Raw genomic sequence first — 26,815 nt, forward strand, 5'->3', positions numbered from 1 at the left:
ATGGGGCAGGAGAGCACTCCGGCCTCTGAAGGGCTGGGGAGAGATGGGCATGGGTAGAAGTCCCCACCACCCTGGAAGGCATGGGGCTTCAGGTACAGAGCCCAGGCTGGTGGGCCACACAGTGGGCTAGTTATCAAAAGCACTCACCCCCCCTCTGACAGCTTTCATCCCAGTCCCCTCCGGGAAACAGATTCCAGATTCTAATACAGAAGTCAAAGGCACATGTAGATTTCTGTTAAAGAAACTGACTTTATTTAGTTGAAAAGCATCTCCTGGGTAAAGTGAAGAACGCCCATACAGAATGGCTTGGCAAACGAAGTGCTGCGGAGCGGAGGGGGCAGGTCTGTGACCCCACAGAGCACAGGGTAGGAGAGAGTTCTTTCGGCCCGCCTCTTGCTCCTTCCTTGGCACAAAGCTCACTTCACTTCACCCCACTCCAGGGGAGGGAGGAGCAGAAATGGCAGCAGCTCAGGCAGAGGCAGTCAGCTTGGGACAGAACCATGGACAAGCACTACTTCCAAACTGGAACAGAATGCAGGGACGCTCTGTCCTAGATGTGTCAGAGGTGGTCCTCAAGGCCAGAGGTCAGGAACTAGGGTACTGGCCAGTTAGAAGTCAGGAGGTCAGAGGTCACTCTCTGGGGTCAGGGGGCAGAGGCAGGAGTGCTCCTCAGGCTGAGAGGGTGGGGGGTGGGAAGACGGTTCCCTGGAGTCAGAGTTCGGGACTTGGGAGCTGCCCTCAGCCCGCTCCACTCCGCAGGCCCCCAGGCCCTCTGAGTAGAGCTCCTGGTTCTGCTCCTTCCACCTGCGGAATTTCTCCCCAGTGAGCTCGGGGTCGCCTAGCACCTCCTCCAGGGCCTGCAGCTCCTGCAGCTTTGCCTGGAAGAGGTGTAGGGGTTAGGGCCATGATCACCCGGGGAGCGAGCAGAGCCTGAGTCCAGAGCTAGCTCTGGAGTCCAGTGGCCTAGAACCCAGCACCTGGCCCGGTCCGGCCCCCATCCTCAAATCGAGAGCCTGGTTCCAGGAACCTAGAACTCAGCCCAGTCCACAGCAGAGCCCAGGGCTGAGGGCCAGGAACCGAGCCGAAAGCCCCGAGCCCAGCCCTTAATGGTGCCCTGTGCCCGCCCCCGAGCCCAGCCCCTAATGGTGCCCTGCGCCCGCCGACCTTGAGCGTGCTCTGCAGCGCCCGCACGCGGTGCGCTCGCTCATTCAGCTGGGGGTCTCGGTTGCGCCGCATGAAAGAGCTCCGCCATTGCTCGTGAGTGAGGGGCTGCGGCCTGCCCAGGAAGGACACGCCACCCAGCCTCAGCCCCCGTACCATTCCTTCCAGGGCCCCTTCGCTGCTGTCTGTGGGAGGGGAAGCAGGGTGAGCATGTGCCTGCCCCCAGCCCTCCATCTCGGCTCCCAGCACCTGCGCCCCCCGCCGGCTTGGCTTGGCACCTGTCGGAGAGCCGAAGGAGGTCCGTGGGCTGCCCTGCGTGAGGGCGGCCACAGGTGATGTGTCTCCGTGGAGGGAACTCCCAGCTTGGGCCGGGCTGGGCTGCGGGCAGGGTGGAAGGAGAGAAGGGTATCAGTCTGAGTTCCACGCCCTGCTCTTCACCCCGCGCCAGCTCCCACTCACCGAGGCTGAGCAGGATCCAGCCTCATCGTCGGGGTCTTCTGCTTCCGTCTCACTGTAGCAGTCTGGGGTGGACAAGAGTGGCTGGGGAACCCACTCAGCTTCACAGGGTTTGGGCAGGCCAGGAGGTGGGCTCGGGGGAATTGAGCTCCCAGCCCCCATCCCAGGGAAGGTAGAGGCTCAGGGAGAGACCCAGTCCTGTGAGGCACCCACCTTCCTCTCGGGGCAAGGGGGCACGGCCTGGAGACCGGTACTTGGAAATGCAGGTTATGAGATGGCGCACCCACCTGTGGAGGGGCAGATGGGTCTCAGGGAGTTTCCACTTACTGTACGCCTGAGGCTTTCGCCTGTATCATCTTCTAATTTAATCCTCAGAGCAACTCTGAGAGATAGGAATTCTTACTAGTCCATTTTAGAGAAGATGAAACTGTGGCTTAGAGGAGTGAGTGTCTTGATGAGCCCTGTCAGAGAGCTGGGCTCTGAATCCAGGCTCCTGAGCCCAGACCCCCGGGCACGCCCATGCAAGCTGTGGAGGTGAAGGGGTGGCACTCACATGCTCAGGTCCGTCAGGGTATCAGCAGCGAAGATGAAGGGTTTGTACACGTTATGGGTGAGCTGGAACACACTGCCAGGGAGCAGAGGGGCCTCACTCACCTGGGGGTGCCCATCCAGAACACAGAGAGGCTGGACGGGGCATCCCAGCTACCTGCCGCCCCCACCCACCCCTCCTGTCACCTACCTCTCCCTTTCTCTCCCCACCCCCAGCCTGTCACACCTCAGGACTTAACTATTTTTTCTTCTGATCTTGTCCACTTTCCAGACTGTAGTTGGAGACATTGATGAGGCCCTCAGCCTTCTCATCCTGGGGAGATCACAGTGTGAGGGTCAGCTTGAAGCCCCAATACCCTCAAGGCCCAGTCAGGCTCCTGAGGGTGGGGGAGGGGAGAGGGCATTTCCTGGGCTCTCTAACCGCTCATCTCTCAGTGCCCAGAGCTCAGGGCAGGAAGCTGGGCTGGGGTCAGGAGGTGTGGCCAAGGGGTGCCTCTGAGCCTGGCAAGGGGAGCCAAAGATATCCAGAGAAACAGTCAAGGAAGAGGAGCCCCCTCCTGCATTTGCTCCATCACAGGCACAGACAAAGCTGCTTTGCTCCTTTCCCTGCCTGGCCGTCTTTCTCCTTTCCATCCGACTAACCCTCAGGCATTGATTTTTCAGGAAGCCTTCACCACTCTTCAGGTGGACTAGCCACCTTTGCTGGGTTCCCACCCACCCGTGGCTCTTCTGCCATCATAGTATGTGTTCCCATATTGTCCCTGAGTGTGTATTCATCCCTCTCCCCACCGGCCTGAGTAACGGAAACGGTCCAATTCTTCCCTGTGTCCCAGGGCCCAGCCCAGAGCTGGGTGTACAGTAGGCACCTTGAATGTTAGTTGAATGAATAAACAATTGCTTGAACGGCCCATAGCTAGGATGAACAGATTAACAGAAGAGGAAGGAAAGGCGGGTGGAATCAAAGAGATTCTACCCGGCCTGTGATACCTTTTCCAGACCGCTTTTATACACACATCGGCTCAGTTCTCCCTGAAGACTGTCCCCGTTTTACACATAGGAACACTGGGGCACACCTGCGACCACAGATGGGAGTGGACCGTGGAGGAGGGACAAGAGCCGAGGCCCTGAGGTGACTCACTTGCTTACCTGTGTGTGTATGGGGTCTCACCTGGGGCTGGCGGTACCAGTAGAGCGTGTGTCCCGTGAGCACAAACCAGCAGCGGCGCCAGCGCGGGCCCATGAAGCCCCCGGGCACCTTGCGCAGCAGGAGCCAGCCGTCACAGTCAGGCCGGCCCAGCTCCCGGCAGGACACCCGCCGGCGGCTCAGCTGCGTCGCCACGCCTGCAGCAGCACAGCGCGGCTGGTCAGTGAGGGGCTGGCGGGGTGTCCCGGACCCCCAACCTGCTCCCTTGCCCCCCACGAGCACCCCCAGCTGATATTTCTGAACCCGTGCTCTGGGCTCAGAATGTGACACGTGTCACTTCTGAGGTGGGGATGACTCTTCCCATTTTAGAGCCAGGGAAGCTGAAGATCAGAGGACGAGCTGTTTGTCCGAAGCCACAGAGCTGGCGAGAGGCCCAGGCTGGGAGCATAGGTCTGTCTGACCCCAGAAACAGAGCTGTTTCTAGGAGAGGCTGTGTGTGAAGTGTGTGTTGGTAGCGGGGGCGGGTCTTGCCCAGCACTGTAAAGACTTGTAAGAGCTCCTCATATCAGGGCATCACCCCCACCCCGTCAGGTGCATTTCATACCTTTTGATTTCTTGCGGCCAGGGACAGGACTCTGAAAGGACCACAGGAGGTTAGAGAAGCATATGGGTACAAAGCCACAGACCCCTCCTTGCTAAGCCCCAGAGCTTACCTTGTCAGGGTGTTCTGGGGGCTCTGGAGCATCTGCTACCCCAGCTAGGAGTGTGGCTGAGGGTGCATGGGGGCTGGGCAGGGGCTCCGGGTCAAGGGAGGTCGAGGCTGTCAGGGAGGGAGGAGAGAGAGGGAGTGTCCCTGAGCTCAGAACCGGGCCCAGTGGTAGGGTGGGGGTCCAGGGTCAGGCAGCCCACATGCCTTGTCCAGGGCATCTGCTGACTGGTGGGGCTTTGAAATTACCTGTCCAGGCAGCAGGGCTGGGTCCTAGACTTGGGTTTGAAGTCAGGTCGGAGGCGAAGACATCTTCCGATGGGGCCCTGGAGAGATCAGGGAGAGATGAGGTGAGCCATGGCCCACCTGCCAAGACCTACCTGGGGCCAAGACCTACCCGGGGCCCGAGCCTGTCACCTGGGAGACGGCAGGGCCGAAGCCAGCGATGGGCTCACTGGGCGTGGGGGGCCTGGGGCCTGAGGAGGGGTCTGAGGAATAATCAGAAACAGGTGATGGAGCTGGCGACAGACAGGGGTCTGAAAGCAGACTGGGGGCAGGGGTGGGCGGCAGGTACCTGTGAGGGTGTCTCCGGCACTGGGACCTTCTTCAGCACTAAGCTGACCCCGTCTGGCTCCCGGAGCAGCTCCCTCACCACGTTTTTATGGGGCCAGCCCACCTGGGGGACAGGGCAGAGGGCAGGGCAGGGATGCTGGGCGGGACTGAACTGGGCAGGAGGCTCTGAGGCAACCCGACAGCCCTCGGCCTCGGAGCACTCCCTCAGCCTCACCTTGTCCTCCTCCAGGAAGCCTCCACGAGCCCCTCTGACCTGTGTGAGCTGGTTGGCTTCACGGAAGGCAGCTCCCACAGCCCTGGTCTCCCCAAGGGAACCTCCCCACCCACCGACCTGAGTTCTACTCAGGACCCCCTTCCTCCCACCACGCTCCTCCCCTCCCCTCACCACCACTTGCTCATTGATCTGGACAATCTCGTCTCCAGGCAGGATCTGCAGCCGGGAATCAGTGGGGACCTGGTGGGGGGTGGGATTCAGAGAGTGCACCCTCATGGGGCTGGAAGCGGGCTTGGCTGGCAGGTTGGAGGGCCACGGGGGTGGGCGCCTGAGAAGGGTATAGGAGCCTCACCTGGGTGCCCACTCGAGACACAAAGTGCAGGCAGTTGCTGGTGGTGTAGATCTCCAGGCCCTGCAGGGCAGAGGCTGCAGTCACTAAGGGTGTGGGGACCGCCGGACCAGGACGCCTGCTAGGCACCAGGACTCACAGGTGAGTGGAATGGGGGAGAGAGCTGGCCTCAGCTTGGCACCGCTCGACTTGTCATGTGACTTTGGGCTCACCACTGCACCTCTCTGGGCTCTGCCTCTTCCTCCCCTAAGGGCTGAGGGGAGCAGGTTGCAGACTTCTGAGGTATGAGATTCTCAGCAACTTTCCTGAAGAATCTCATACCTCAGGGACAGGAGCGGGACAGGGCAGGGCTGGGGCCTCTGGTTTTCCCAACTGGTCAAAGATTAAAGCAAAAAAGTTCATGTCCTCTCCCCTCTCCCCTAGATCCATGTCCCAGGGCTGGGATGTGTCACCTGAGACCACACCAGCTGCAGCCCCTCAGGACCGGAGAAGGGGCTGAATGACGGTGAGACCCCAGGGAAGTCCCCTGGGCCTTTAACATCTGTACAAAAATTCCCTGGAAGTCCAGTGGTTAAGATTCCACGCTTGCACTGCAGGGGGCGCAAGTTTGATCCCTGGTGGGGGAACTAAGATCCCACATGCCACGCGGTTTGGCCAAAAAAAGAAAAAAACAGGGCCTTCCAGCTGTGACAGTATAGGATTCTGGTTCAGTATAGGATCCTAGAACCAGAGTTCAGGGCCCAGACAAGGCTGCTGAGGGGTCAGGGGTGAGAGTTGAGGGGTCAGGGCTCACCGAAGGATCGTCCAGCGGCACGTGCTGTAGCACGGCCTTCTGCTCCAGCAGCTCCTCTGGGCTGCAGCTCAGGATGTTGTGGCAGATCCCGGCCACGTGGCTGCTCTGGCGGATGGAGAGCAGGATGTCTAGCCTGAGCCCCGTCCCACCCCATCCCCACACCCCACTCACCCCCCAGACTCACAATCCTCAAGACTTTGCTCTCCTTCTCAGCCGCTGGACAGTCCTGGAAGCAGAGTGAGAGAGCAGGGGCCTGCCCTGAGCAGGGCGCACTGCCTTCGCCTGAGGGCAGGGGGATTTCCTGCAGTCCCTCCCGGCGTCCCGTACCCTGGCCCCCTTCCCAGAACTACATGGCCTTAGAGCTTTCGCCCCAAGGTCTCATCCCCCTGACGCCAGGCCCCCAGAAGTCACCACACATGCCCTCCCCTGCTTCACCCCCTCCTGAGAATCAGACTTCCTGTGCTGCCCTCGCCAGCTAGGAGCTCCCACGCCCCCATCACCCCCTACCCAGTGGCCGGGCCTCCTCTCTTTCTGCCCTCGCCTCTTCCGGCTCTCACACCTGATCCTGTGCTGATTCACAAGTTATAAAAAGCTCTAGCCTGACTTGGTCTCTACAGCCTGGGCCAAGCCTGGCCTCTGGTTCTCCTACCTCCTGCAAGGCCTGGCCCAGCTCCCCGCACAATTCCCCAATCTCCTGGCAGGATGAGAAGTCATTTAAGTGGGAGAAGAGGTACCTGGCAGAGGGAAGGATGGAGCAGTGGTTAGGGAACTGAGCTTAACAGTCAAGCCACTGAACCACCCTGCACCGGCTACACATCTGAGACTCTGATGGGTTTTGATTTGGGGTAAAGGAGATGACTGATACATCTAAAGGCCTTAGTCAAGTGCCTAATAAATGCCAGGCCCTGTTCTAGGCACTGGGGAGACAGACATTAAACATATAATTACATCAATAATGATTTAACTTCTACTGCTGTGAAGTGTAGGGAGCTCTGAGAGTGTGTAACAGGAAAGGCTTCCCTGAGGAGGTGACATTAGAGCTGGGACCTATGGGACAAGCAGCAGCCAGTGAAGGGGGTAGAGAGCTCTTTATATAATGCTGTTGATGTGACTGTCATGATTACAAGCAGGAGGTGGGGTGGGAACCCAGGCAACCCAGGGCCCCTACACAGACCAATTAACCTCTTTGACCAGTTCCACTATATCTGAACAAGAGCAAAGCTCTATTTTTCTCTCCCAGGTCCCAGAGGAAGCCAAGGATGAGAAGGGTCCCCTCACTAGTTACTCAGACCCTAGGAGGAGACTGAAGTACCTGTTGAGCCAGAAGAGGAGGGAACGGGCCTCATGCACCAGCTCCATGGCCGCGCTGAGGACATCTGCAGGAGGCTCAGCACAGCCCCCCAGGCGACCTTGGACTAAGCTCTGGAATACCCGGATCCCCTCCAGCAGCCCCTCTGTCAGGCTCTGCAGGTTCTCTGACTGTAGCCCGGAGCTCTGTACCGCAGAAGGGCAGGTTAATTCCTGGCAGCGGCCAGCCCCCCATCAGCACCCCAAGGTGGGTGGAAGCTGCAGCCAGTGTGACCGCCATTCACTCACCAGGGCCCGGAGCTGTTCCACCCCTTCCAGGATGAGCTCCTGGTGGCCCAGAGGCCACACAGTTAGCGCTTCCAGGCTTCGGGGGCAGAGCTGGAGCAGGTACTTGCCAGGCAGCTCCCAGTCCTCAAAGTGATAGTCCTCCAGGGAATCATCGAGGCCTGGTGGAAGAACGAGGGTCAGCATGGGGGAGCCAGGGGGTGTCAAGGCCTTTCTGGTCAGTGCAAAAGTCCTTCTCCTAATGACCCTGAGACCCAGGCAGTGTTCTGCCCTGCCCATTTCACAAATAAGCCTACTGAGTTGAGAAGTAGGGTCATATAGGGCAGTGGTTCTCAAAGGATGGTCCCCAGACCAGCAGCCGCAGCCTCACTGGAAAACTTGTTAGAAATACAAATTCTGGGAAATCCCTGGTGGTCCAGTGGTTAGGACTCAGTGTTTTCACAGCTGTGGCCCGGGTTCAATTCCTGGTCGGAGAACTAAGATCCCACAAGCCGTGTGGCATGGCCAAAAAGAAAAAAAAAGAGAAATAGCCAAAACATGGAAACAACCTAAGTGCCCACTGACAGATGAATGGATAAAGAAGATGCCACACACACACACACACGCACACACACACACGCGCACACACACACGGGAATATTATTCAGGCATAAAGAAGGAAATCTTGCCATTTGCAGCAACATGGATGGACCTTGAGGGCATTATGCTAAGAGAAATAAATCAGAGAAAGACAAATACTGTATTATCTCACTTACACGTGGAATCCCAAACACCCAAATTCATAGACACAGAGAACAGATTGATGATTGCCAGAGGCAGGGTAGGAGGGGGTAGGGGAAACGGGTGAAGGTGGTCCAAAGGTACAAACTTCTATTTATGTCAGTTTGGGGGACGTAATGTACAGCATGGTGACTACGGTTAGGATTCTGGGCTTTCACTGCCATGGCCCCGGCTCAAGGCTCAATCCCTGGTCGGGGAACGAAAATCCCGCAAGCCACACGGCATGGCCAAAAAAACAAAAACAAACGAATTCTCACATCTGCTGAATCAGAACTCAGGGGCAGGGCCCAGCAATTTGCATTCTAACAAATCCTCCCGGTGTTCTGATGCTGCTGAAGTCAAGCTTGATGGGGCTTTGGAGGCAGGGAGACCTGAGTGACAGCGACTGAGCTTAATTACTTAATTACTCCGTGCCTCAGTTTCCTCACCTATAAAATGGGGAAAATAAAAACGCCTACCTTCTAATCATGTGTATTAAATGACACGACACATGTCAAGCACTTGGCCAGCTGCCTTGGTTCATGGTAGACAGTAACAGCCCCCGTATTATTATCGCCAGACTCTTTACCGTGATCCCCAAGGCCCTGTACGATCCGGCCACCACCTGCCTCTACCGTCATCTCTTGGCGCACAGCCCCTCAAACTCAACACTTCAGATCCAGAGCACTAACTCCCTGCAGCTCTTGGAATGCTGTCTTGCCTCAGGGTCCTCAGATGTGCTCTTCCTTCTGCCTGGAGTGCTCTTCCAGCTCCTTCACGTCCTTTTTCATCTTACTCCTTCCAGGACGCCTTCCACAACTCCCCAGGCTGGGTTGGGGTCCTCTGCTGCTCTCACTGCCCCTTGCACCTCCACAAACCCCTGCATCAAAGCACTAAGCTCTCCTACTTGATCACGAGCTCTGCCAGGACTGGGCCTTAAACAAGTGTTCATCTCTCATTCCAGCCCAGGCCTCTTACAAGGTAGACACTCACAAGTAAGAAAAATATCTAGTGAATGCTTACTATGTGTTAGGAAAAATTTAAGGGCTTTATACATATTAACACATTTAATCCTCACCGAATCTAGAAAGCAGAGATACTGTTACCCTCATTCCACAGGTGGGAAAACATACAAATAGAGGTTAACAGTTAGCTTTCTCACTCTTTGAAGGAACCCCTGCCATTCCAAGCCAGGGTCTTTTGTGATCAATAGCTCTCCCTCATTCCCTGTGTGACATTAAGAGCACTTGACTAGGAGTTCGTGAACCTGTGGCTCCGTGGCTCTGGGCCCTCGAGCACCTCCCTGTGCACACAGCAAATGTGCTGTGCTGCCTCCCTCCCAACAGACCCTGATGTGGAACTGCACGTGCCAGGCCCTCAACCTGGTTGTCTTATTTGGTTCACTTCATGAGATCAGAGTTGCCTTTCCCATTTGATGGATAGGGAAACTGAGACTTGTGGTCACAGAACTGGTGAGTGGAGGGGCTGGGCCTGGAACTCAGTCTGGGAGTCTGATGCCAGCCCTGCATCCCTGCTTTCACCGGGGCTGGTCACCCTGAGCCTGCCCTCAGTGGACTCCGGCAGCCCCCTCCACTCTGGCTCCTCCCTGTAGGAGGAGTGTCCTGACTCACCTCCCGGCTCCCAGCTGCAGGTCAGAAGGTCTCCACGTCTCTGAGTTGGCTGACAGTCTGGGACCTTTCCCACCCAACTGGGCTCATCCCCCCTGGAGGCCTAGGGAGGGGCTGTGCTGACCCCTCCAGTCAGGCCGGGGCTTCCGCTCTCACTGGGAGCTTCGGGGTGGGGGGAAGGGAAAAGACACCCCACCGGCCTTATTCCAAAGCCTCAGCAAATCACTTCCTGGCTCAGTGTGTAGTTTTCGGCTTCTGAAAAATACGTTTAATAAGAGCCCACTGCGCCCTGGGGCAGAGGGAAGATGAAGGAGATACAGTGGGGGCGGGCAGCTGGGGAGACACCGTCTGTGTTCCTTACACAACCACTGCCTCCCCATTGCCACCCTGGAGGCTTCTTGGGCTTCTGGGGGGATGGGAGACCTCCTCTGGGTCCTCGGGGGGGCCCCCCCGGGGTCACGTCCATTATCCTTCTGCCAGGTTCACGGCAGACACTCTGTAAATACTTGTTGACTGACTAACCAACTGACAAACTCGGCACGTCCTTTGTCCTTTTCCTCTCCCCGTCCCAGTGCCCCTCAAGCCCGACACTGCCCCAGCCCCACCCACCTCTCAGCCAAGCCGCCACCTTCCCGGGGGTCCAGGTCGCTACTGGCTCCATGGCCAAGCTCGGCTTCTCGGATCCGCACCCGCTCCGTGCTCCGTCTCGCCCGCGCAGGAATTTCCGCTCCCAGAGCTCTGACCTGGGGAGAGGCTGGGCTGGGCTGGGGGCGGAGCCACTAGCATACCTGGGCCCACAAAGCTGGCTAGGTGAGGTGCTGTGACAGCCATTGGCCTACTGCCTGTCCCCCTCCTGCCCTGCCCTTCAGGCATCCTAGGGCAGCTGGGCTGCCAGACCTGGGGGTGGTGCCACTGATGTGTGACCCAGGGGACCTCAGAGCTGGCCTGGGATCCCCGCCCAAAACTGGTCTCAAATGGCAGGGTGTGACCCTGACCTTCAAGGCTCCTCAAAAAGGGGCCAAAAAGTGAGCAGTGAGGACGGCAGCAAAGCGCAGAGGTTAGGAGGCCAGAGCCTGGGTGCAAATCTTGACCTGGCAGCTTGTTAGCTGTGTGACCAAGGGCTAAGCTTACCCACCAGGCATCACTTTCCCTGTCTGTAAAATGGGTATAATAGTTCCTACTTCAGAGGGCTGCTATGCAGAGTACCTGTGTTAATAGCTCTACAACCTTCAGAACTGGTTTTTAGCCCCCTCTTGTTTTGCACCGTGGACCCTTTTGGCAATCTGGTGGAAACCCTGGACAGTTTCTTAGAATGAGGCTTTTAAAAGCATAAAGCAAAGTGCTGAAGATTACAAGGAGGACAGTTATTATCAAAATATATTAAACCCCACAAATTTATGATATAGTAATATGCATTTATCAGCATTAAATAGCAAGACTGGCAAATTAAATTCCTTTTCTAACGATCAGCATGTTGTTACTCAGCATGAATAACACCGAACTGTGGAGGTGGTCTCTGACTCACCTCCTTGCACTTATTGATCAGCAAACACCTACAGATAGGGGATGCAAGAGAGTCACAGATAAGCTGGGTGACCAATGTGAGAGCAGATGGAGTCACCATTTGGTCACTGACCCTCTACTGGGCACCATCAATGGCAGCTATGCTGCAGGAATGTCTGAAACAGTGTGATTTAGCAGTGGGTTAATAACTGTCACCATTTTGAGATCGTTATGAGCATAAGTGATATTTTGGGATACTTGTGATAACTACAATTTGATATGAAAATATCTGTGATTTCTACTGGTGACAAAGCCACAGATACTGCTAATATTTCAATCCATAAAGAAGGAAATGGTAAATTTTAGTTAGAGGTTAGTGAACATAAATATATAATTTTTTTGCCATGCAAGTGTATAGGCCCCCTGAGTTGGGAAGCCCAGGTTAAGAGCTTTCCTCTAGAGCGATGTCTGACACAGACTAAGTGTCTGCAGTTATCATCATCATTATCATCATCCCAGGCCAGGGGACTCCCAGGACTTTGGAATCAGGCAGAATCAGTTCCACTTGTTTGAGATGAACATACACACTGTTATGTATAAAATAGATAACCAGCGAGGACCTACTATACAGCACAGGGAACTATACTCAATATTTTGTGCTAATCTATAAGGGAAAAGAATTTGAATATATATGCGAGAATATATATATATTCTTGGACTTCCCTGGTGGTGGTGGTTAAGACGCTGCGCTTACACTGCAGGGGGCATGGGTTTGATCCCTGCTCAGGGAAGTTTCGCATGCCATGTGGTGCAGCCAAAAAAAGAAAAAATAAAAAAATAAAATATATATAATATGTATTCATATATATATATATATATATATATATATATATCACTGAATCACTTTGCTGTACACCTGAAACTAAGACATTGTAAATTAACTACATCTCAATTAAAAAAAAAATCAGTTCCGGGACTTCCCTGGTGGTCCAGTGGTTAAGACTCCATGCTCCCAATTCAGGGGGCCTGGGTTGGATCCCTGCCGGGAACTAGATTCCACACGCCGCAACTAAGAGTCCACGTGCTGCAACTATAAAAGATCCCGTGTGCCTCAACTAAGACCCAGGGCAGCCAAAAAAAAAAAAAAAAAATCAGTTCCACTTGCTATGTGACCAAGCCCACCCCTTACACCTCTCTGAACCTGTTTCTTCCTCTCTAAAACCCAGGGGCTGGGGGGGGGGGTATGACTAGACCTTAGCTCTGTGAGGATGTCTTTTAAATATTTTGAAATCTGTAATATGAGGTAGATATGAGTTATTATTGCTTTAATTCCGTGGGGAGTGGCCTGGGAGGCCTGCCCCCTTTGTGTCACCTAACTTGGAATCTCTACCAGCGCCCCAATACCTGGCCTCCAAAGCCTGTCATGATCTTGATTGTCACCCAGAGACCTGAAGTCTGAATTTGGCCCACAGACGTCCATGTGGTGTGTGTGTTTTGTCATCATTTAACAATTTCACATACAAATTGAGTTCTCTGAAACTTGGCCAGCTCTGTTCACCCCATCCCACCTTCACACGTGGCATCAAACATGAGTGCACGTCGTCGGCTGCTTCCTTTCAAGGGGACTCCAGTTCACCAGGTCCCCATAGGACTTGCTCCCTCATTTGTGAACCAGTAGGCTCCCAATTTGCAATTTGGCCCTCACCTCTCTGGCTTTGTCCTTGGCCTCACGTCCTCATATGCTGCACTGTGTGTATCCCTTTAACACTCCTCGGTGCTTTCCCCTTTAATGTTTTTGCCTCTTCTTACACTGGCCTCCCTGTGGCACTCTGGGGAAATCCAATAAACACAGACCTATCTCCACCATCCTGATTTCATCAAACACCTACCCTGAGCTGGCATAAGATAGAGGGGAGAAGCCAGCCAGCCTCTGCCCTCCCTGAACTCACAATCCTGTAGGGGAGAAACCAACAAGAACTCGCCACGTGTACTCAGATACTCCCTGTAAAGGACTGGTGTCCTAACAACCACACCAGTGCCTTTACTCTGGGTCCCCAACACGTGGCAGGGCTATAGGCAGTGAGGGGCACAGTAAACGGCAGCTTCTATTCTGAAGGGAGTTTTGTGAGTTTATGAAAGGTCTTTGGATCTATTTGCTGTAAAAATTTCAGCGATAACTGTAGGTCATTAAGTGGAAGGAGGACATGCCCTTTCCCCAGCATGTCCCCATCCTGTTGCCCAGGTTGGGCCACTGTTAAGTTTTCTGGGTGTTCTTCCATTCTCTCTATATGCAGATACTCTACATGCTATTCTGGAAATATGCTTGTCCCCCCATTTTTATGAGTTAATCAATACCAAATGAAATCATACAAATAATGCCCAGCACAGTCAACTACTATTTTTTTTTGGCCACACCACGTGGCTTGCAGGATCCAGGTATTGAACCCAAGCCATGGCAGTGAAAGCCTGGAATCCTAACCACTAGGCCACCAGGGAACTCCCAGTCAGCTACTATTTTTTAGCACACCTCAGACAGCTTTCTTTTTTTTTAATGTTATTATTATTTATTTTTATTTATTTATTTTTGGCTGCATTGGGTCTTTGCTGCTGTGCACAGGCTTTCTCTAGTTGCGGCGATCGGGGGCTACTCTTCGTTGCGGTTCGCAGGCATCTCATTGTGGTGGCTTCTCTTGTTGCGGAGCACGGGCTCTAGGCATGTGGGCTTCAGTAGTTGTGTCACACGGGCTCAGTAGTTGTGGCTCGCGGGCTCTAGAGCGCAGGCTCAGTAGACGTGGTGCACAGGCTTAGTTGCTCTGCGGCACGTGGGATCTTCCCGGACCAGGGCTCAAACATGTGTCCCCTGCATTGGCAGGCGGATTCTTAACCACTGCACCACCAGGGAAGCCCTCAGACAGCTTTCTTAAGATGCAGATCTTTTATTATTGTCCCCAAGCTGAGGTAAGGAAGTCCCTACAAGAACTCCATCTTGGGGAAAGGGGTGGAATGTGCCTTCCCCCAAGGTAGGTGTGGTTGATCCAACAGAAACCAAGTGAAAAAAGCCTATTCCTGTTTGGAGGGGGTGCTAATAAGGCACCCAACCCCTCCTTTGCTGAGAGCTGACTGGTGACATCCAATCGTCTGAGGTAGGGTTAGGGCCACGACCAGGGCTGGGAGGCCCTCCCATACCTGGTCCAGGCCTGAGACTTCTCAACACTGCCAGGCAAGGCCTCTCCTGCCTACCCGGCCTGGACTCCCTGGTGGGTGGGGGAGGTGCTGCTCAGGCCTGATGCTGATTTCTCCTGACAGCTGCTCCTAAGGCTGGCAGGGCGGGCAGGAGGGGGAAGGGACAGATTTAAAGGTCTAGCTGCCCCGCCCCCTGCCAGACCTGGGAAGGCAGACGCTGGTGAGCATCCTCTCTGTCCTGATTTCCGCTTCTTGGTACCATGAACGCCACTGGTCCTCATTCCCGCTTCCATCCCACAGGACATCAGGAAGACTAGCGGCACCCACCATGCGATTTCGACGCCTGACACCTGGCTACTTCCGAGTGCTACAGGTAAGCACCCCCAAATGGTGGCTTCTGGGACCGACCCCTTCCTCCCCCTACCATGGCTGGGATGATACCCAGCAGCCAGGCTGTCACGTTCCCTGCCGCCTGAGCAGCCAGGGCCCACATAGCCCACATAGGCAGTGAAGCGAGAGAGATTGGGGTGGAATCTCCCTGGGGCAGCAATGGTATCCATATCTCCTTGCCGCAGCTGTAGCTTCTCAGCCCCTTTCCACCCCCCACCTTCCCAGAAGTTTCAGCTGACCCCTCAGGTGGACCCTCTGTGCACCTCCAGATGCAGATAGCCGGGGACCTGAAGGCAGAGCCCCGGAGTCCGCTGGTGGGGATCGTGGCTGCACTGCTGGCTATCCTCGGGCTGGGCGGCTCCTGCTATGCTGTCTGGAAGATGGTGGGGCAGCGGCGGCCGCCACAGGCTCCATGATGAAGTAGGCAGCCTCTCACCTGGGCCCTGGGGGGTAGGTGACTCGCGGGGGCTACAATCTCAGAAGCCTACTTCTTTTCTGAGGGGGGGTCACTCCCTGCCCTCATTGGAAGCAAGGTAGTATAAACCTGATCCTACCCATCCCCCCCACACACCTGGGCTGCAATGGGGGGCTTCAGCTCAGATGCTAGGACCCCTGAGGGACGGAAAGGATGCAGGTTCTAAAGCTGAAGTAGGGAGCAAACACCCTGGGCCCTGTACACAGGAGTAGAGAGAAACCCTTACAGGGCTTGAATTTGGAGGAGTGGCCTGGAGGTTAGTGAGTCAGAGGCAAGCTCTCTTTATCCAGTTCTTTTATTGGGAGGGAGGGCACCCGGCAGAGGCCATCTACTTCCCAAACCAAAAGAGACTGGCATAGTCTCTCCCAGCCTGGCCCTTGCATCACTGTCCATGGGCAGCTCCTCTGCCTTGCATCCTCAGGCCATGTCAGGTAGACGTGTCCATCTCAGGGACCGCGGTGGATACTTCTGTGGGCACTGCCAGCCTTTGGGGAGGAACATAGGAACCCATACCCGCTGCCCTCTCTGCTTCTTCCTGACTGTAGGGCTCCACACTCAGCTGCTTCAGCCTGGGAAAAAGAATAGGAGTTGAGAGCTGACCAGATGCAAGCCCTGTCTGCCCGGGACACATCCATCAATCCTCTCCTTACTACTTCATACCTTTTCTTGTGGTCTTTGGATCGGAAGTGGGTCTTCAGGTTGGCAGAATCGATGAAGTACCTCCTGTAGGGATGGGAGGTAAGGAGGATAGTTAGAAGGTGATGCCTCTCAGGTACGCCTATTTCCCTGACTCTAGCTCATTCCCTGATGCTAGGCTCCGGGCTTGAAGGGATGGGAGGCCGGCAGACCCACTGGTCCCAGGAGAAGAGACCCTGCGCGTCCCGGGACCCGGATCTCACACCCCCGGCCCGTCCCGCGGACCCTTCTCCTCCTCAGGCTGGGCCCGGCCGTAACTCACGCGCAGGCCAGACAGCGATGCAGGCCGCCCCCTGGCAGGTCGGGATCGGGTTCCGCGCTTGGGTCTGGCCGGGGCCGTGCGGCAACCTGGAGCCGCAAATCGCGGTGAATCTCATCCAGGTCCGGCCGCCGCCGCTTCGCCTTCATCTGGCGGGCCAGGGAGTGCGCTCGGTGCGCGCCCGTCCGGCGGGAGCGACCCATGGCGGGTGACAGCAGGACTAGGGGTCCCAGAGCCGAGCTGGGAGAACACGTGTGGCCGCTTCCGGACTGCTCAATGACGCCTTGTGACGCCCTGGGAATGATCAGGCTCTGCCAGACCGCCTCTGATGACGTCACTTGCGCGGGCCGCGCCTCGAGCGCCCCCAGGCGGCCGTCGATGTCAGTGACGGAGCTCGGGGCCGGGCCCCACGAAGCGTCCTCTTCCGTCGCTGGAAGGGCAGGGTGGTGCGTGCCCTGGGGGGATGCCGGCCCGTCCGCTGCCCTGCCCGCCCCGCCTGGCCCACAGCACCGTCCTCTGGCCTTATCACCCCTTCCTGGTTCCCAGATCTTAGACTCCACGTTGCGCGTGTGGGCGGGGATACTGCATCTTTGGGAGGCACTGAAAAATGTCTGTGATGTTAATAAATTAATAAATGAACGAGAGTGAATAAGTTTGGGATCCCGGCCCCCACAGAAATACCTCTAGTCCCTGAGAAAGCCCTCGCCACTTCTCACCCCTCCCCAGTTATTCCTCCCCAGAGATCACAGTGCTTAGGCGTACTGTCAGACTCAAGAGGGGTCGGCTCCTCTCACAAGAAAAGGAGATGCTCCCAGAAGGACCTCCCATCTTTGAGCCCCTTCTCTGAGCCCTGGACTCCCAGGCGTGGGTTGGCATCAAAGGGAGAGATACAGCCCAGGTGTTGTGTGCTCAGAGTGGGGAGAGGGCCAGAGAGCCTTTTCCCATGCACCAGAGCCTGGTGCCTTCCAGGCTGACCAGAGGAACTCAGCAATAATTCAGGGGCTCCGGTTCTTTGGAACCTGTTGCCAGGAAACAGGGAGACCAGCACGTGCATCCCTGGGGAGAGGAATCAGTTTCCAGCCCAGACAAAGCGGTGAAATGTAAGCCCAGGGCACCGACTGGGAGCCTTGGGACCTTCCCACTCCAGTTCACAGAGGCTGAGTGCAGACATAGGGCAGAGCCCTGTTGAGGGCACACCTGGTATGGCTACAGTCACAGGGGGAACCACTGTGGGTCCTGAGCACAGGACTTTGTAAATGGAATTCGTGAATGGAAGAGAATATTTCTGGAGCCATTCCAAATGATCAAATTCAAGAACTCCTAGGCCCAGGAAGGAGGCTTCTGTGGAGGGAGTCTTCATTATTCTTGGCGAATATGGGTCAAGACGAGGGGCTGAAGTGGCAGAAGCTGGCTCTCACCACAGACTCCTTTGGATCGGGTTCACCTGCTGGGCACTGTGCCATCTGGGGAGGCTGGTGCATCTTTAATGAGGTCACCTGATCCCTGGGACAGGCTCTCAGCCTCACCAAGTTCCTGGAGCCAGACACACTGGGTGCTTCCCGTGCCTGGGTGCCAGGCCCATTTCCCCTGCAGCCATGAACCAAACCTTCTGGAAAACCTACAAGTCCAAAGTGCTACAGACCCTGAGTGGGGAATCTGAGGAGGACCCGGCAGAGGAGGTGGGTAGTATCCTGCTTGCTGGGTGGGGCATGGGCAGAGGGGCAGCAGGAGTGAAAGATACTAAGGGCAAGGGACTGGCTATGAGAGAGAGAGAAAGAGAGATTTGTACAGAAGCAACTGTCAATTCATGGATGACCAATGGCACGGTGCAGTGTCAGAAAGTCAGGACGTTCCAGAAAACCAAGGAAGAAAAGACTTGGGGGGCACTGGAAGAGTGGCCACTGTCTCCAAAGATCTCAAGGGCTGCCACACGGAAGGGATCCTTTTAGGACCAATGCACAGTACCCACACAGATACACTCAGCTTGACACAACTTTCTAATGGGCAGAGCTGAGCAAAAGCAGGATGACTCACCTTGAGAGGAAGCAAGCCCCCGGGAAGTAGGGGAAGTGGCACTTGTACACTGAGGGTTACTGTAGCAGCAACAGAACAGAGCCATACTTGGACCATGTTTATTCTGACATTTAAAAAGAAAAACTGAAAAGGCTCCAAAACAGCCTTACCTCTGGAGGCTGCGATAAATGGCAATTGCACAAACAGACATGGCAGAGGCAGGAACTAGTGCTGGGGTGTGTGTATGTCAGTGTGAACACGTGTCTGTCTACACAGGTTGGTGTCTAGGGCTGGCCCTGTGTAGAAGTGTCTGTGGGTCATTATTGGGATTGGCGTCCATGTGGAACCCCCATTTAAGGTGTGTGTGCAGGTGTGAACTGGTTACAGGTGTTTTCAGGTGTGTTTTTGGGGGGCAGAAGTCTACAGAGACATGCAGGCATTCGCAGGTACTATGTTTGTATGGCGTGTGTGTTTGGGCGTGTGTGAACATCTGTGTCTTGGTGTCTGGATGAGTGGAGAGGTTTTGTGTGCTGTGAGTGGGCCTCCGTGCAGCTGTCTTCAGTTGTGGAAGTGCACAGGTGTGAATGGTATAACTGTGTAAGTGTCCTTGTGTAGGTGCCTCACAGCACATATATCTGTGTACATACAGGGGAAGAGTTGTAGCCATGCGGAGGCACGCACCTGTACAGGTGTGTGTCTACACTGGCGTGCAAGCCCTTGTCCACATGTTTTGCATGTGTCTGTGGGTGGGCAGTATGTGAGCTCAAAGGTGTCTGTGGGGATTGACTGTACAGGAAATGTGTGACAGGTAGATTTGCGTAGAGGTACAGCTGCGTGTATTTTTGGAAGGTGTCAGGGGCCTAGGTGTGCGTCTTGTTCCATGGGGTTTGGAGGTGCCAGGTCTATGTGTACCAGGCTAGCAGTGGGGGAGGGAAGTCATATTCCTCTGGGGCCTCTCTCATGCTGGGTAGGGGTCTTGTGTCCCAGAAGGAGAACCCAGCGTTAGTGGAGTCTGAAGCAGCAGAACCAGCTGAAGAGGCCTTCAATCCCATGTCACAGCTGGCCCGCCGGGTGAGTTCTCCCTTCTTCCACCCCAACCCTGGGGAGCCTGGCAGAAGCTGCTGTGGAGTCCTGGGAGGTGGTGCTGGGGGCCCTCCTTGACTCCCAGCCCCTCTCTCCCAGGTTCAGGGGGTTGGGGTGAGAGGCTGGCTGACAATGTCGTCTCTGTTTAACAAAGAAGACGAGGACAAGCTGCTGCCACCAGAGCCCTGTGCTGACCAGTACGTGTGTGTGTTGAGGGGGTCTGGGATGGGCCTGGGGATCCCCTTCTCCCATGTCCTTTCCTCTGGTTTGTTTGTCTTTCTGACTACGGAGGACTGGGGAGGGCCAGCCCCTGGCTGTTTCTGTTTCTCTCAGCAGGAAAGAGGCCCAATCAGCATATCTGGGAGATTAGGTTAGATCTCAGGAGGAATTTACCAGCTGTTGGGATTGAGATGCTAAAAGGTATTACGGGCTCTCTCTCCCCATCCATGTGGGAGGGGTCATCTCCCTAGAAGAAGGGAACCCAGGAGAGAAGTTTTAGGTGTTTGGAACAGAGAGTGGTTCAGATCAGTGGTTCCCAAGTATTGGTCTAAACCCTCATCCTCCCAGGGAACTTGAGACAAACTCAAATTACCAGATCCTCCCTCAAAGATTTTGATTCAGCCGGTGTTGGCTGAGGTCTGGTATCTATATTTTCAGCGAGCTCCCTGAAGACTTGAGGACAATAGTTTAGGAACCACTGTCTTAGCAGGTCTTTGATGCTGGGGGCGTAGAGGGTCAGACCCGGGGCCTTGTCTTCCTCCTAGCTCTATTTTGGCACACACTTCATCTCTGCCCTTTCCTCCAGCCCAGTCACACTTCCCTTTTGGCATTCCCCTATTCCTTTCTTCCCTAGGTTCCCCCTGACCCACCCATCTCTCCTGCCCCAGGGTTCCTTTTCTCCCTCCCGCTCATCCCCTCTCCCTACCTCAAGCCTCATCTCTGCTCCTTGATTGCCCTTTCCCCCACATCTACTTGCTACCTCCCTAGTTCCCCTCTCCCGTAAGCCTTTGATCTAGGCCTTTCTCCTTCCCTCGGGGTCGCTCCACCCATCCTTCTACCCAGCGACCCTCATTTTTCTGGACCCTCTTTTCCTCCATCCCGGAGCCAGAACCCTGTCCCCGCCCCGTCTCCTTCCCCAGGGCTCTGCCCTCGGGTTCCGGAACGACCGCCCCCAGAGTCTGACCCCGCCCCCTCCCCGGATCTAACGTTCCCATTCGGGTCCCACAGTCTCTTCGCATCCTTCCGCCCGCCCCTCTCTCAGGGCTCCTCCTCCTCCACCTTCCCAGACCCTGCGCCTCTGGCTCCCCTCCTCTGGCCTCGCCCCTCTCCTCTACCCTAAACCCCTGACCCCAGCTCTCTCCCCAGGGATCCTGATCCCGGTCCCCTCTTCCCAGACCCCTCACCTAATCCCCTGACCCTGTCCCACCCCAGCCCCCTTTCCCAATGCCTCTGAGCCTCCCCCTTGCCTCCAGGCCCTGCCGCCTGTCTCCCGGGCCCCTCCAGCCCTTGACCTCACCCGGGCCCCACTGGCCCCACTACTGGTCCCGTGACCCCGCCTCCTGTCCTTTGTCCTCTCCGGGGCCTCTCGGCCAGCCCCTGACCCCGCCTCTCTCCTGCAGCCCGCTGGCGGCGCAGCCCTCCTCTCAGGAGGCGGCGGAGACGCGCGGGACCGGGTTCTGGGACGTGTTCGCCAGCAGGTGGCGGCAGCAGCAACAGCAGCAGCAGCAGCAGCAGCAGCAGCAGCAGCAGCAGCAGCAGCAGGAGGCGGCGGCAGCGTCCATGCTGAGCGGCGCGGAACCCACTCCGGATCGGGACCCTGAAGCCGGGGACGAGGCCGCCGAGCGCCCCGAGCCGCGGGAAGCCGATCCCGCAGCCGGCTTCAAGTGGGGCTTTCTCACCCACAAACTGGCCGAGATGAGGGTGAAAGCTGCGCCCAAGGGCGACTAGTCTGCCGGCCTAACTGGGCGACCGCTCCTCCCCTCCCACGATAAAAAAAAAACCCTGGCCCGACACTCCGTATGACCACGTGCTTTTTTCCATACGGCGGGGAAGGCTGCTTTTGGGTAGGCAACCTCAGGGCAGGGTCCAGCTGGAGTGGTCCTCGCCTTCTCCCCCCACAAACATACAAGGATAAAATGACCAGAGACCTCTTAGGTATCAGGGTAGATTGTGTTCGATTTAGGGTACAACTTTCCAGGAATCTGGGGAACCCTAAAGGACAAGTCCCGCCGCCCTGTCCAGCCCCTTTTAATTCGACAAACGTTTCTTGTGGCCTTGCTACGTGGGCTGTCCCTGTACTAGGGGAAGGTCAGTGACTAACAAGAGAACCCAGACTACCAGCGGGTCCCACACAAGGTGATAAGTTGAGGCACAAAAATAAGGCTGTAGTTGGGAGCTCAGAGGAGATGACCCCGGCTGGGAAATTCAGGAGTTCCTGAGAGAGAATGCGTATATGTAATCTTAGAAGGATGAGTGGAGAGAAAGGGGAAGGTAACCCAGGCAAAGGGAGAAGGCCGTGAACAAAGACTTACAGGTGTGAACGTGTGAGGAAACAGGTGACCTTGTTTGTCTTTGAGGGAAAGGAAGACGGTGACAAGATGTGAGGCTGCGGGTTGCAAAGGCCTGGTTTGAAGAGTCCTTTATTGTCCTCGATTCTGGATCCTCCACATCTCAGCCCTTCATATCTAGTAACCAAAATGGGTAGCAAAGCTCCAGGAATGGGAGCCTTCAGGGGCTGGTGAACCCCAGATTTCTGGAGCAGACCCCTCCCCAAAACTCCCCAAACGCGCGATTCCTGGCTCCCAGCTCTAATTTGGACCCTCCTGGAGGGGGTCGGTGGCGGAGACGATCATAATAGTGTTAGTACTAATTCGGTGGTGGTCATAGCGGCTTCGTTTATTGAGCACTTCCTATATGCCAGGAACTTTGCCAAGCGCTTTGTGACCATTTCAAATATACCTTGATCACCGAGGGGTGTGTCTGCGGTCCCGAGAGGCACAGTCTGCCTGGAACCCACACTCCAAAACCCTCGCGCGTCTGCTCTGTAATCCAGCCTCTCGACTCCTTTAAATAACTTTTTGACTTTATTCAGCAGGTTCTCTGATCTCCCACCCGAGTCTTCACTCGCCCAGTCTTCACTAGCCTCCCGGCCTCCACAGGGGCCACGAGGCCGCCCCCTCCCCGTCCGCCGCCTGCGCTGGGAAGGGCCTTCGGGATCTTTTTGTCCCATCCTCCCAAGGTTCACGAGGGGAAACCGAGATCCAAAGGGAAGGGTTTGCCCAAAAGCACCCGGCGCGTGAGAGGCAGGGTGTCCCCGCCCGTGCCTGGGTCCAGCCCCGCGCTCACCCCTTGCCCTTCCCCGGACCCCGGACTCCACCAGAGCCTGCTCACGAGCGGCGGCTGTCACACCTCGGACTCGCGCGGCGGGCCGCGGGCGCGCTGGCAGCCGTACAGCCACTGGATGACGCGCGCGTTGCGCTCCACCACCGACACCTGGGGGCGCCCGTCCCGCGCCGAGCCCGCCGCTTCCGAGCCACCGCACTCCGCACGGTCCCGGCGTTCTGCGCCGCCGTCGCTGGACGTCCAGTCGCTGGCGTCCCCAGAGCCGGGCGGCGGCGACGTTCCGGGCTGGGGGCTGGCGTCGGCGCCCCAGCTCTGCGGAGAGAAGCGCTCGGCGCCCAGCACCTCCACCAGCGCGCGCTCCAGACCGCAGTAGTTGAAGAAGCGCTCCTTCTCCGACAGGGGCAGCGAGCACGTGGGGCACAATGCCCGCTTTCCCGCTGCGTCTGTGGCATCTTGGGGCGCGGCCCAACCCCCAGGAGCCGCGGGTCGCTCCGTTGAGCCTGGGCTGCTTGAAGCGACGTCTCGGGGGGCGCCCAGGAAGAGGCGACGCACGAGCCCCTGGCCCTTGGCGTTCTCTTTGTTCACTGAAGCCTTGCATTCGCGCTTCTGGCGGTAGAATATGAGGGAATCAGGCCTTGGCAGCCGCCTGCCACTGCCCCGGCGGGCAGGTCTGGGCGTCCTGGGCGATGGAGGGGGCCCCAGCTCGTTGCAGGGGTGCGGGGTGAGCGGCCCGGGACCCCCACGCAGAGCTGGCTCCTGGCGTCGCGCTATCACTTGGTGCGTCTTGACATACTTGGCTTTGTCGGCCTCCAGCCTCTCCACAGCGCTGGGGGTCCGTCCCCTGGATGGGGTGGAGGGAGAGGCCAGGAGCATCTTAGCAGAACTGGGCAGGACAGTGCCCCATAAGCCACTGGAGGTAGGCAGATAGTTGAGGAGCTGAGAGCAATTGGCTGGGGCCTCCTGGGACCTGTGGAGAAAGAGGAATGGTCAGGGGGAGAGTAGGAAATGTCCCTGCCCCTCTCCTGCAGGCATTCCTGGGAATAGGCTCAGCCAGCCACCCCTCCCCCATCCAAGTCAGCCAGGTGCCATGCCCAGGGGGCAGAGGCTCAGGTATCCCTCCCACGCCTATCCCTCAGAGACAATGGGCAGGGGCTCCCTGGCCACCCAGAAGCATATGCCCCTTTGAGGGTGCCCCATTCTGGCCACAGGGCCATGCCAAGCAGGCATCGGCAAGCAGGACACTTGGAAAAGGAAATGGGGCTGGTCCCTGCCCAATTCCCGACAGTAGCCTCAACCGGAAAAAATACCTCTTCCCAACCTAGCAACTTTGAGTCCAAGACAAGGAGGCTTCCCAGCCACATGCTGGCTCCAGCAGGACCCACCCATCCCGCCCCCAAACACAGAGGTCAGGGATATAACCACAGGGTAGGAGCCTCCAGTAATTGCAGCCAACTGCCCTACCCAGGCCCAGCAGGGCCATCAGGGAAAGAGGGAGGTGGTCACCAGGTCACTTCAGCCAGCTACCTGCCACCTGCTCTGTGCCCCTGCGAAGGGAATTCCACAATGCCCAACTGTATACCTTGTTTACTTCTGCATTTCCATTTCATAGAAGAGAAAACTGGCCCAGGGAGGAGGAGGCTTGTTCAGGCCTTACTGAGAGTTTGGGCCCAGGACTGGAACCCAGATCTCTTTGCTTTACAGTCCAGAACTAGTTCCAAATGAGTATCTCACTTGCCTATCAAAACTTTCCTCTATGTTTTGCTTCTATTCCTGCTGCTGTAAAACCAAGCACTTTCTGCTAGAGATTGGCCCCTTATCTCACTAAAAATTTCCTTCCACTAATTCTTCCCAATAACCTGCGCTCCCAGAAATCTGCCCTCAGGGTCCCTCGTCCTAAAACCCCGTGACCCTTCTCATCCAGCTCCCTTCTGCTGGGGAAGGGGGGCCGGAGGGGTTGTAAATCAAGAGCTGACAGTTCCCCTGGCAGTAACAGAATGGGCCACCCACACGGCTCAGTACACTCTACCCCATCCCTATTTCCCTGCTCCCCCCATCCTCCATTCAGCTGAGAGGGACACATCAGTTCTGGGGGCTGAGGAGACCTCGGGTCTGCAGGCAACAAAGGAACAGAACTTGCCAGGGATGGAGGAAGGGGCCTTGGGGCAGAGACTGCCAACCCTACCCACCCCAGGGCAGCCTGTGTGTACACACACACACACACACACACACACACACACACACCCATCTAGGGTCTAGCAAGTCAGTCCATAGGTAGTTGGTGACTGGGAAACCAGGCAACAAGGAAAGCCTGGCAGTGCCCTCCTTCCTGCCTCCCAAGGACTAAACTTGGCAATAGGTCAGATTCCAAGGTCCCAGGAGGGCACTGTGCTTGTCTGACCTCAAGGGTACCCTCCTGTCCCCTCCTTCTCTTCCGAGCCCTGAGCAGGCGGCTATAAAAAGTTCCTAAACACAGGGACCAAAATAGTTTGCTGTCCACTGCCTCTTCCCTGCCTTCTGGGCTGCCTTGGTGCCCAACCACAGACATTCCACCCTAGAAGCCTGGCAGACATCTTTGTGCCCGCCATCCCTTTGCCCACCCTCTCCCGGTACTGGGGTTAGTGGTCCGAACTTTGCCCAAGCATTTGGCTTTGGACGCAGATGCAGGCTAGGGGACTGTGCTCCCTGGCTTGGTGCCAGCCTCCTTGCCCTTGGGTCCCTGGGTGCCCTCCCACCCCAGCCCTGGGCTCAGGATGCACTCACCTCTGCATGGTGAGGCTGAATGCCAGGGTCCCCAGGCAGGTCCAGACTGAAGGCAGGAGGGACAGCAGGGACTGGAAGTAACTTTGGTGGCAGCCAAACCTCACTCTACACAGGAAAAGCCAAGAGAGCCTCCACCCCCCCAGGTTAACCCTTGCCTTCCTGACCTGGAGCCTGGCCTCTGTTAACTCCTTCCTGGTCACAGTCTCAGTGCTGGAGAGGACCTTTGGACCATGTCCAGCTCCTTTACTTTATAGATGGTCATACGGTCCCTGACAGGTTAAGTGATTTTCACAGAGGCACAGTGAGCTTGGGGCACAGCCAGCACCCCAAACAAGGTCTCCTGATTCCCAAGCTTCCTCCAGAGCCTGGGGTGGGGACATGCGATTCACGTGGGGTCAGCCCGCTCTGCTGGGCCTTGGCAGGTCATCCTCATTCAGATGAGAAGGCGCAGGGTTCTAGTTAACCAGCTTTCTCCCTCTGTAGCAGGTTTAGACCTGTCCCGGTCCAGGTGTGTGGATGGTGTCAAGCTTGCTCTCCCAAGGGGTGAGGCCAGGAATCTGCAACCTAAAGGCGGGGGGCAGTGGTGCTGCAGATGTGCCGGGTGAGCCCCTCCCAGCAAGTCTTGTCATGAGGGTCACAAGGGAGCCCATTGGAGCTGCCTCTGCTCAAGGTCCTCTGATGGCAAATGGGATTGTCTGGGAAGAGGGTGATGAAGGGATGATTCTGGGGCCAAGCCTGGGTAAAGGACCCCCTTCCTTCTCTGCCCCCATTGGGAAATTCTAGAGCTAGCACAGCTTCTTATTTGACACCTCATGTCTTCAGGGGGAGCCCTGGCTCCACAACGCTGGTTCCAAGAGAGCCCCTCTTCTCTCCCCAGTGGGTAAACTCTGCAGTACCCAGAGCTCAAAGACCAATGTCCTTGCCAAGCGGTTCTTGCACCACCCCCCCATGGCCACTTTTCACAAATCCCTTTCCCTCCCTTCTAGCACTTTTTAATGTTTGCAAAGCACATTCACACCTGTGCTCTCTGATCTCCTTTGTCCCTCCCAAGGACCCTAAACAGAGGACCCAGCAGGAGTGACCACCCCACTTTATGGGTAAGGAAACAGGATTAAAGGGGGGTACTTAATTCCAACCCCCAATCCACTCTTTCCAATGCACCCTCTGCCTGTCAAGTAAGGTAATA

At 56.4% G+C, this 26,815-nt stretch overlaps 5 protein-coding genes across 5 annotated transcripts; 2 read left to right on the plus strand and 3 right to left on the minus strand.

Moving 5' to 3' along the window:
- Window positions 1–296: 296 nt before the first annotated feature.
- CNKSR1 (connector enhancer of kinase suppressor of Ras 1) lies at window positions 297–10,660 on the minus strand. Its single transcript, XM_030873663.2, has 21 exons — window positions 10,535–10,660; window positions 7,542–7,699; window positions 7,258–7,439; window positions 6,595–6,679; window positions 6,130–6,171; window positions 5,946–6,050; window positions 5,156–5,215; window positions 4,975–5,043; window positions 4,591–4,692; window positions 4,434–4,504; window positions 4,266–4,342; window positions 4,024–4,130; window positions 3,915–3,945; window positions 3,335–3,507; window positions 2,406–2,479; window positions 2,171–2,242; window positions 1,831–1,904; window positions 1,621–1,682; window positions 1,440–1,539; window positions 1,165–1,346; window positions 297–878 (listed from the first exon to the last, which is right to left on the minus strand). Exons 1-21 carry the CDS (start codon window positions 10,584–10,586, stop codon window positions 624–626), a joined length of 2,133 nt encoding a protein of 710 aa, XP_030729523.3. The 5' UTR covers window positions 10,587–10,660; the 3' UTR covers window positions 297–623.
- A 4,279-nt stretch (window positions 10,661–14,939) lies between these two features.
- Window positions 14,940–15,417, plus strand: ZNF593OS (ZNF593 opposite strand). Its single transcript, XM_060288938.1, has 2 exons — window positions 14,940–14,984; window positions 15,271–15,417. The coding sequence occupies exons 1-2, from the start codon at window positions 14,940–14,942 to the stop codon at window positions 15,415–15,417; spliced, it is 192 nt and encodes a 63-aa protein (XP_060144921.1).
- A 316-nt stretch (window positions 15,418–15,733) lies between these two features.
- Window positions 15,734–16,736, minus strand: ZNF593 (zinc finger protein 593). The gene is made up of 3 exons (XM_030873692.2): window positions 16,435–16,736; window positions 16,137–16,199; window positions 15,734–16,045 (listed from the first exon to the last, which is right to left on the minus strand). Exons 1-3 carry the CDS (start codon window positions 16,632–16,634, stop codon window positions 15,904–15,906), a joined length of 405 nt encoding a protein of 134 aa, XP_030729552.1. The 5' UTR covers window positions 16,635–16,736; the 3' UTR covers window positions 15,734–15,903.
- Window positions 16,737–18,026: 1,290 nt separating this feature from the next.
- On the plus strand, window positions 18,027–21,474 carry C1H1orf232 (chromosome 1 C1orf232 homolog). The gene is made up of 4 exons (XM_030865570.2): window positions 18,027–18,110; window positions 19,432–19,515; window positions 19,627–19,724; window positions 21,147–21,474. Exons 1-4 carry the CDS (start codon window positions 18,027–18,029, stop codon window positions 21,472–21,474), a joined length of 594 nt encoding a protein of 197 aa, XP_030721430.2.
- A 1,331-nt stretch (window positions 21,475–22,805) lies between these two features.
- FAM110D (family with sequence similarity 110 member D) lies at window positions 22,806–25,699 on the minus strand. Its single transcript, XM_030873704.2, has 2 exons — window positions 25,630–25,699; window positions 22,806–23,836 (listed from the first exon to the last, which is right to left on the minus strand). Exons 1-2 carry the CDS (start codon window positions 25,635–25,637, stop codon window positions 22,930–22,932), a joined length of 915 nt encoding a protein of 304 aa, XP_030729564.2. The 5' UTR covers window positions 25,638–25,699; the 3' UTR covers window positions 22,806–22,929.
- Window positions 25,700–26,815: the final 1,116 nt, after the last annotated feature.

The sequence above is a fragment of the Globicephala melas genome, chromosome 1 (genome assembly GCF_963455315.2).
Source record: "Globicephala melas chromosome 1, mGloMel1.2, whole genome shotgun sequence".
In the NCBI taxonomy this organism is placed as follows: domain Eukaryota; kingdom Metazoa; phylum Chordata; class Mammalia; order Artiodactyla; family Delphinidae; genus Globicephala; species Globicephala melas.

Bases quoted from the DNA above. Each gene is read 5' to 3' on its own strand.
- ZNF593 (XM_030873692.2), bottom strand. From the start codon at position 16,634: ATGGGTCGCTCCCGCCGGACGGGCGCGCACCGAGCGCACTCCCTGGCC. The intron at 16,200-16,434 runs GTGAGTTACGGC...CCATCCCTACAG, and splicing joins CATCGCTGTCTGGCCTGCGC to GAGGTACTTCATCGATTCTG. The intron at 16,046-16,136 runs GTATGAAGTAGT...TCTTTTTCCCAG, and splicing joins TCCAAAGACCACAAGAAAAG to GCTGAAGCAGCTGAGTGTGG.
- CNKSR1 (XM_030873663.2), bottom strand. From the start codon at position 10,586: ATGGAGCCAGTAGCGACCTGGACCCCCGGGAAGGTGGCGGCTTGGCTG. The intron at 4,343-4,433 runs GTGACAGGCTCG...TGATCTCTCCAG, and splicing joins TCGGCCCTGCCGTCTCCCAG to GGCCCCATCGGAAGATGTCT. The intron at 1,540-1,620 runs GTGAGTGGGAGC...CCCTGCCCGCAG, and splicing joins CTGGATCCTGCTCAGCCTCG to CCCAGCCCGGCCCAAGCTGG.
- ZNF593OS (XM_060288938.1), top strand. From the start codon at position 14,940: ATGCGATTTCGACGCCTGACACCTGGCTACTTCCGAGTGCTACAG. The intron at 14,985-15,270 runs GTAAGCACCCCC...GTGCACCTCCAG, and splicing joins GCTACTTCCGAGTGCTACAG to ATGCAGATAGCCGGGGACCT.
- C1H1orf232 (XM_030865570.2), top strand. From the start codon at position 18,027: ATGAACCAAACCTTCTGGAAAACCTACAAGTCCAAAGTGCTACAGACC. The intron at 18,111-19,431 runs GTGGGTAGTATC...CTTGTGTCCCAG, and splicing joins AGGAGGACCCGGCAGAGGAG to AAGGAGAACCCAGCGTTAGT. The intron at 19,725-21,146 runs GTACGTGTGTGT...TCTCTCCTGCAG, and splicing joins CCAGAGCCCTGTGCTGACCA to CCCGCTGGCGGCGCAGCCCT.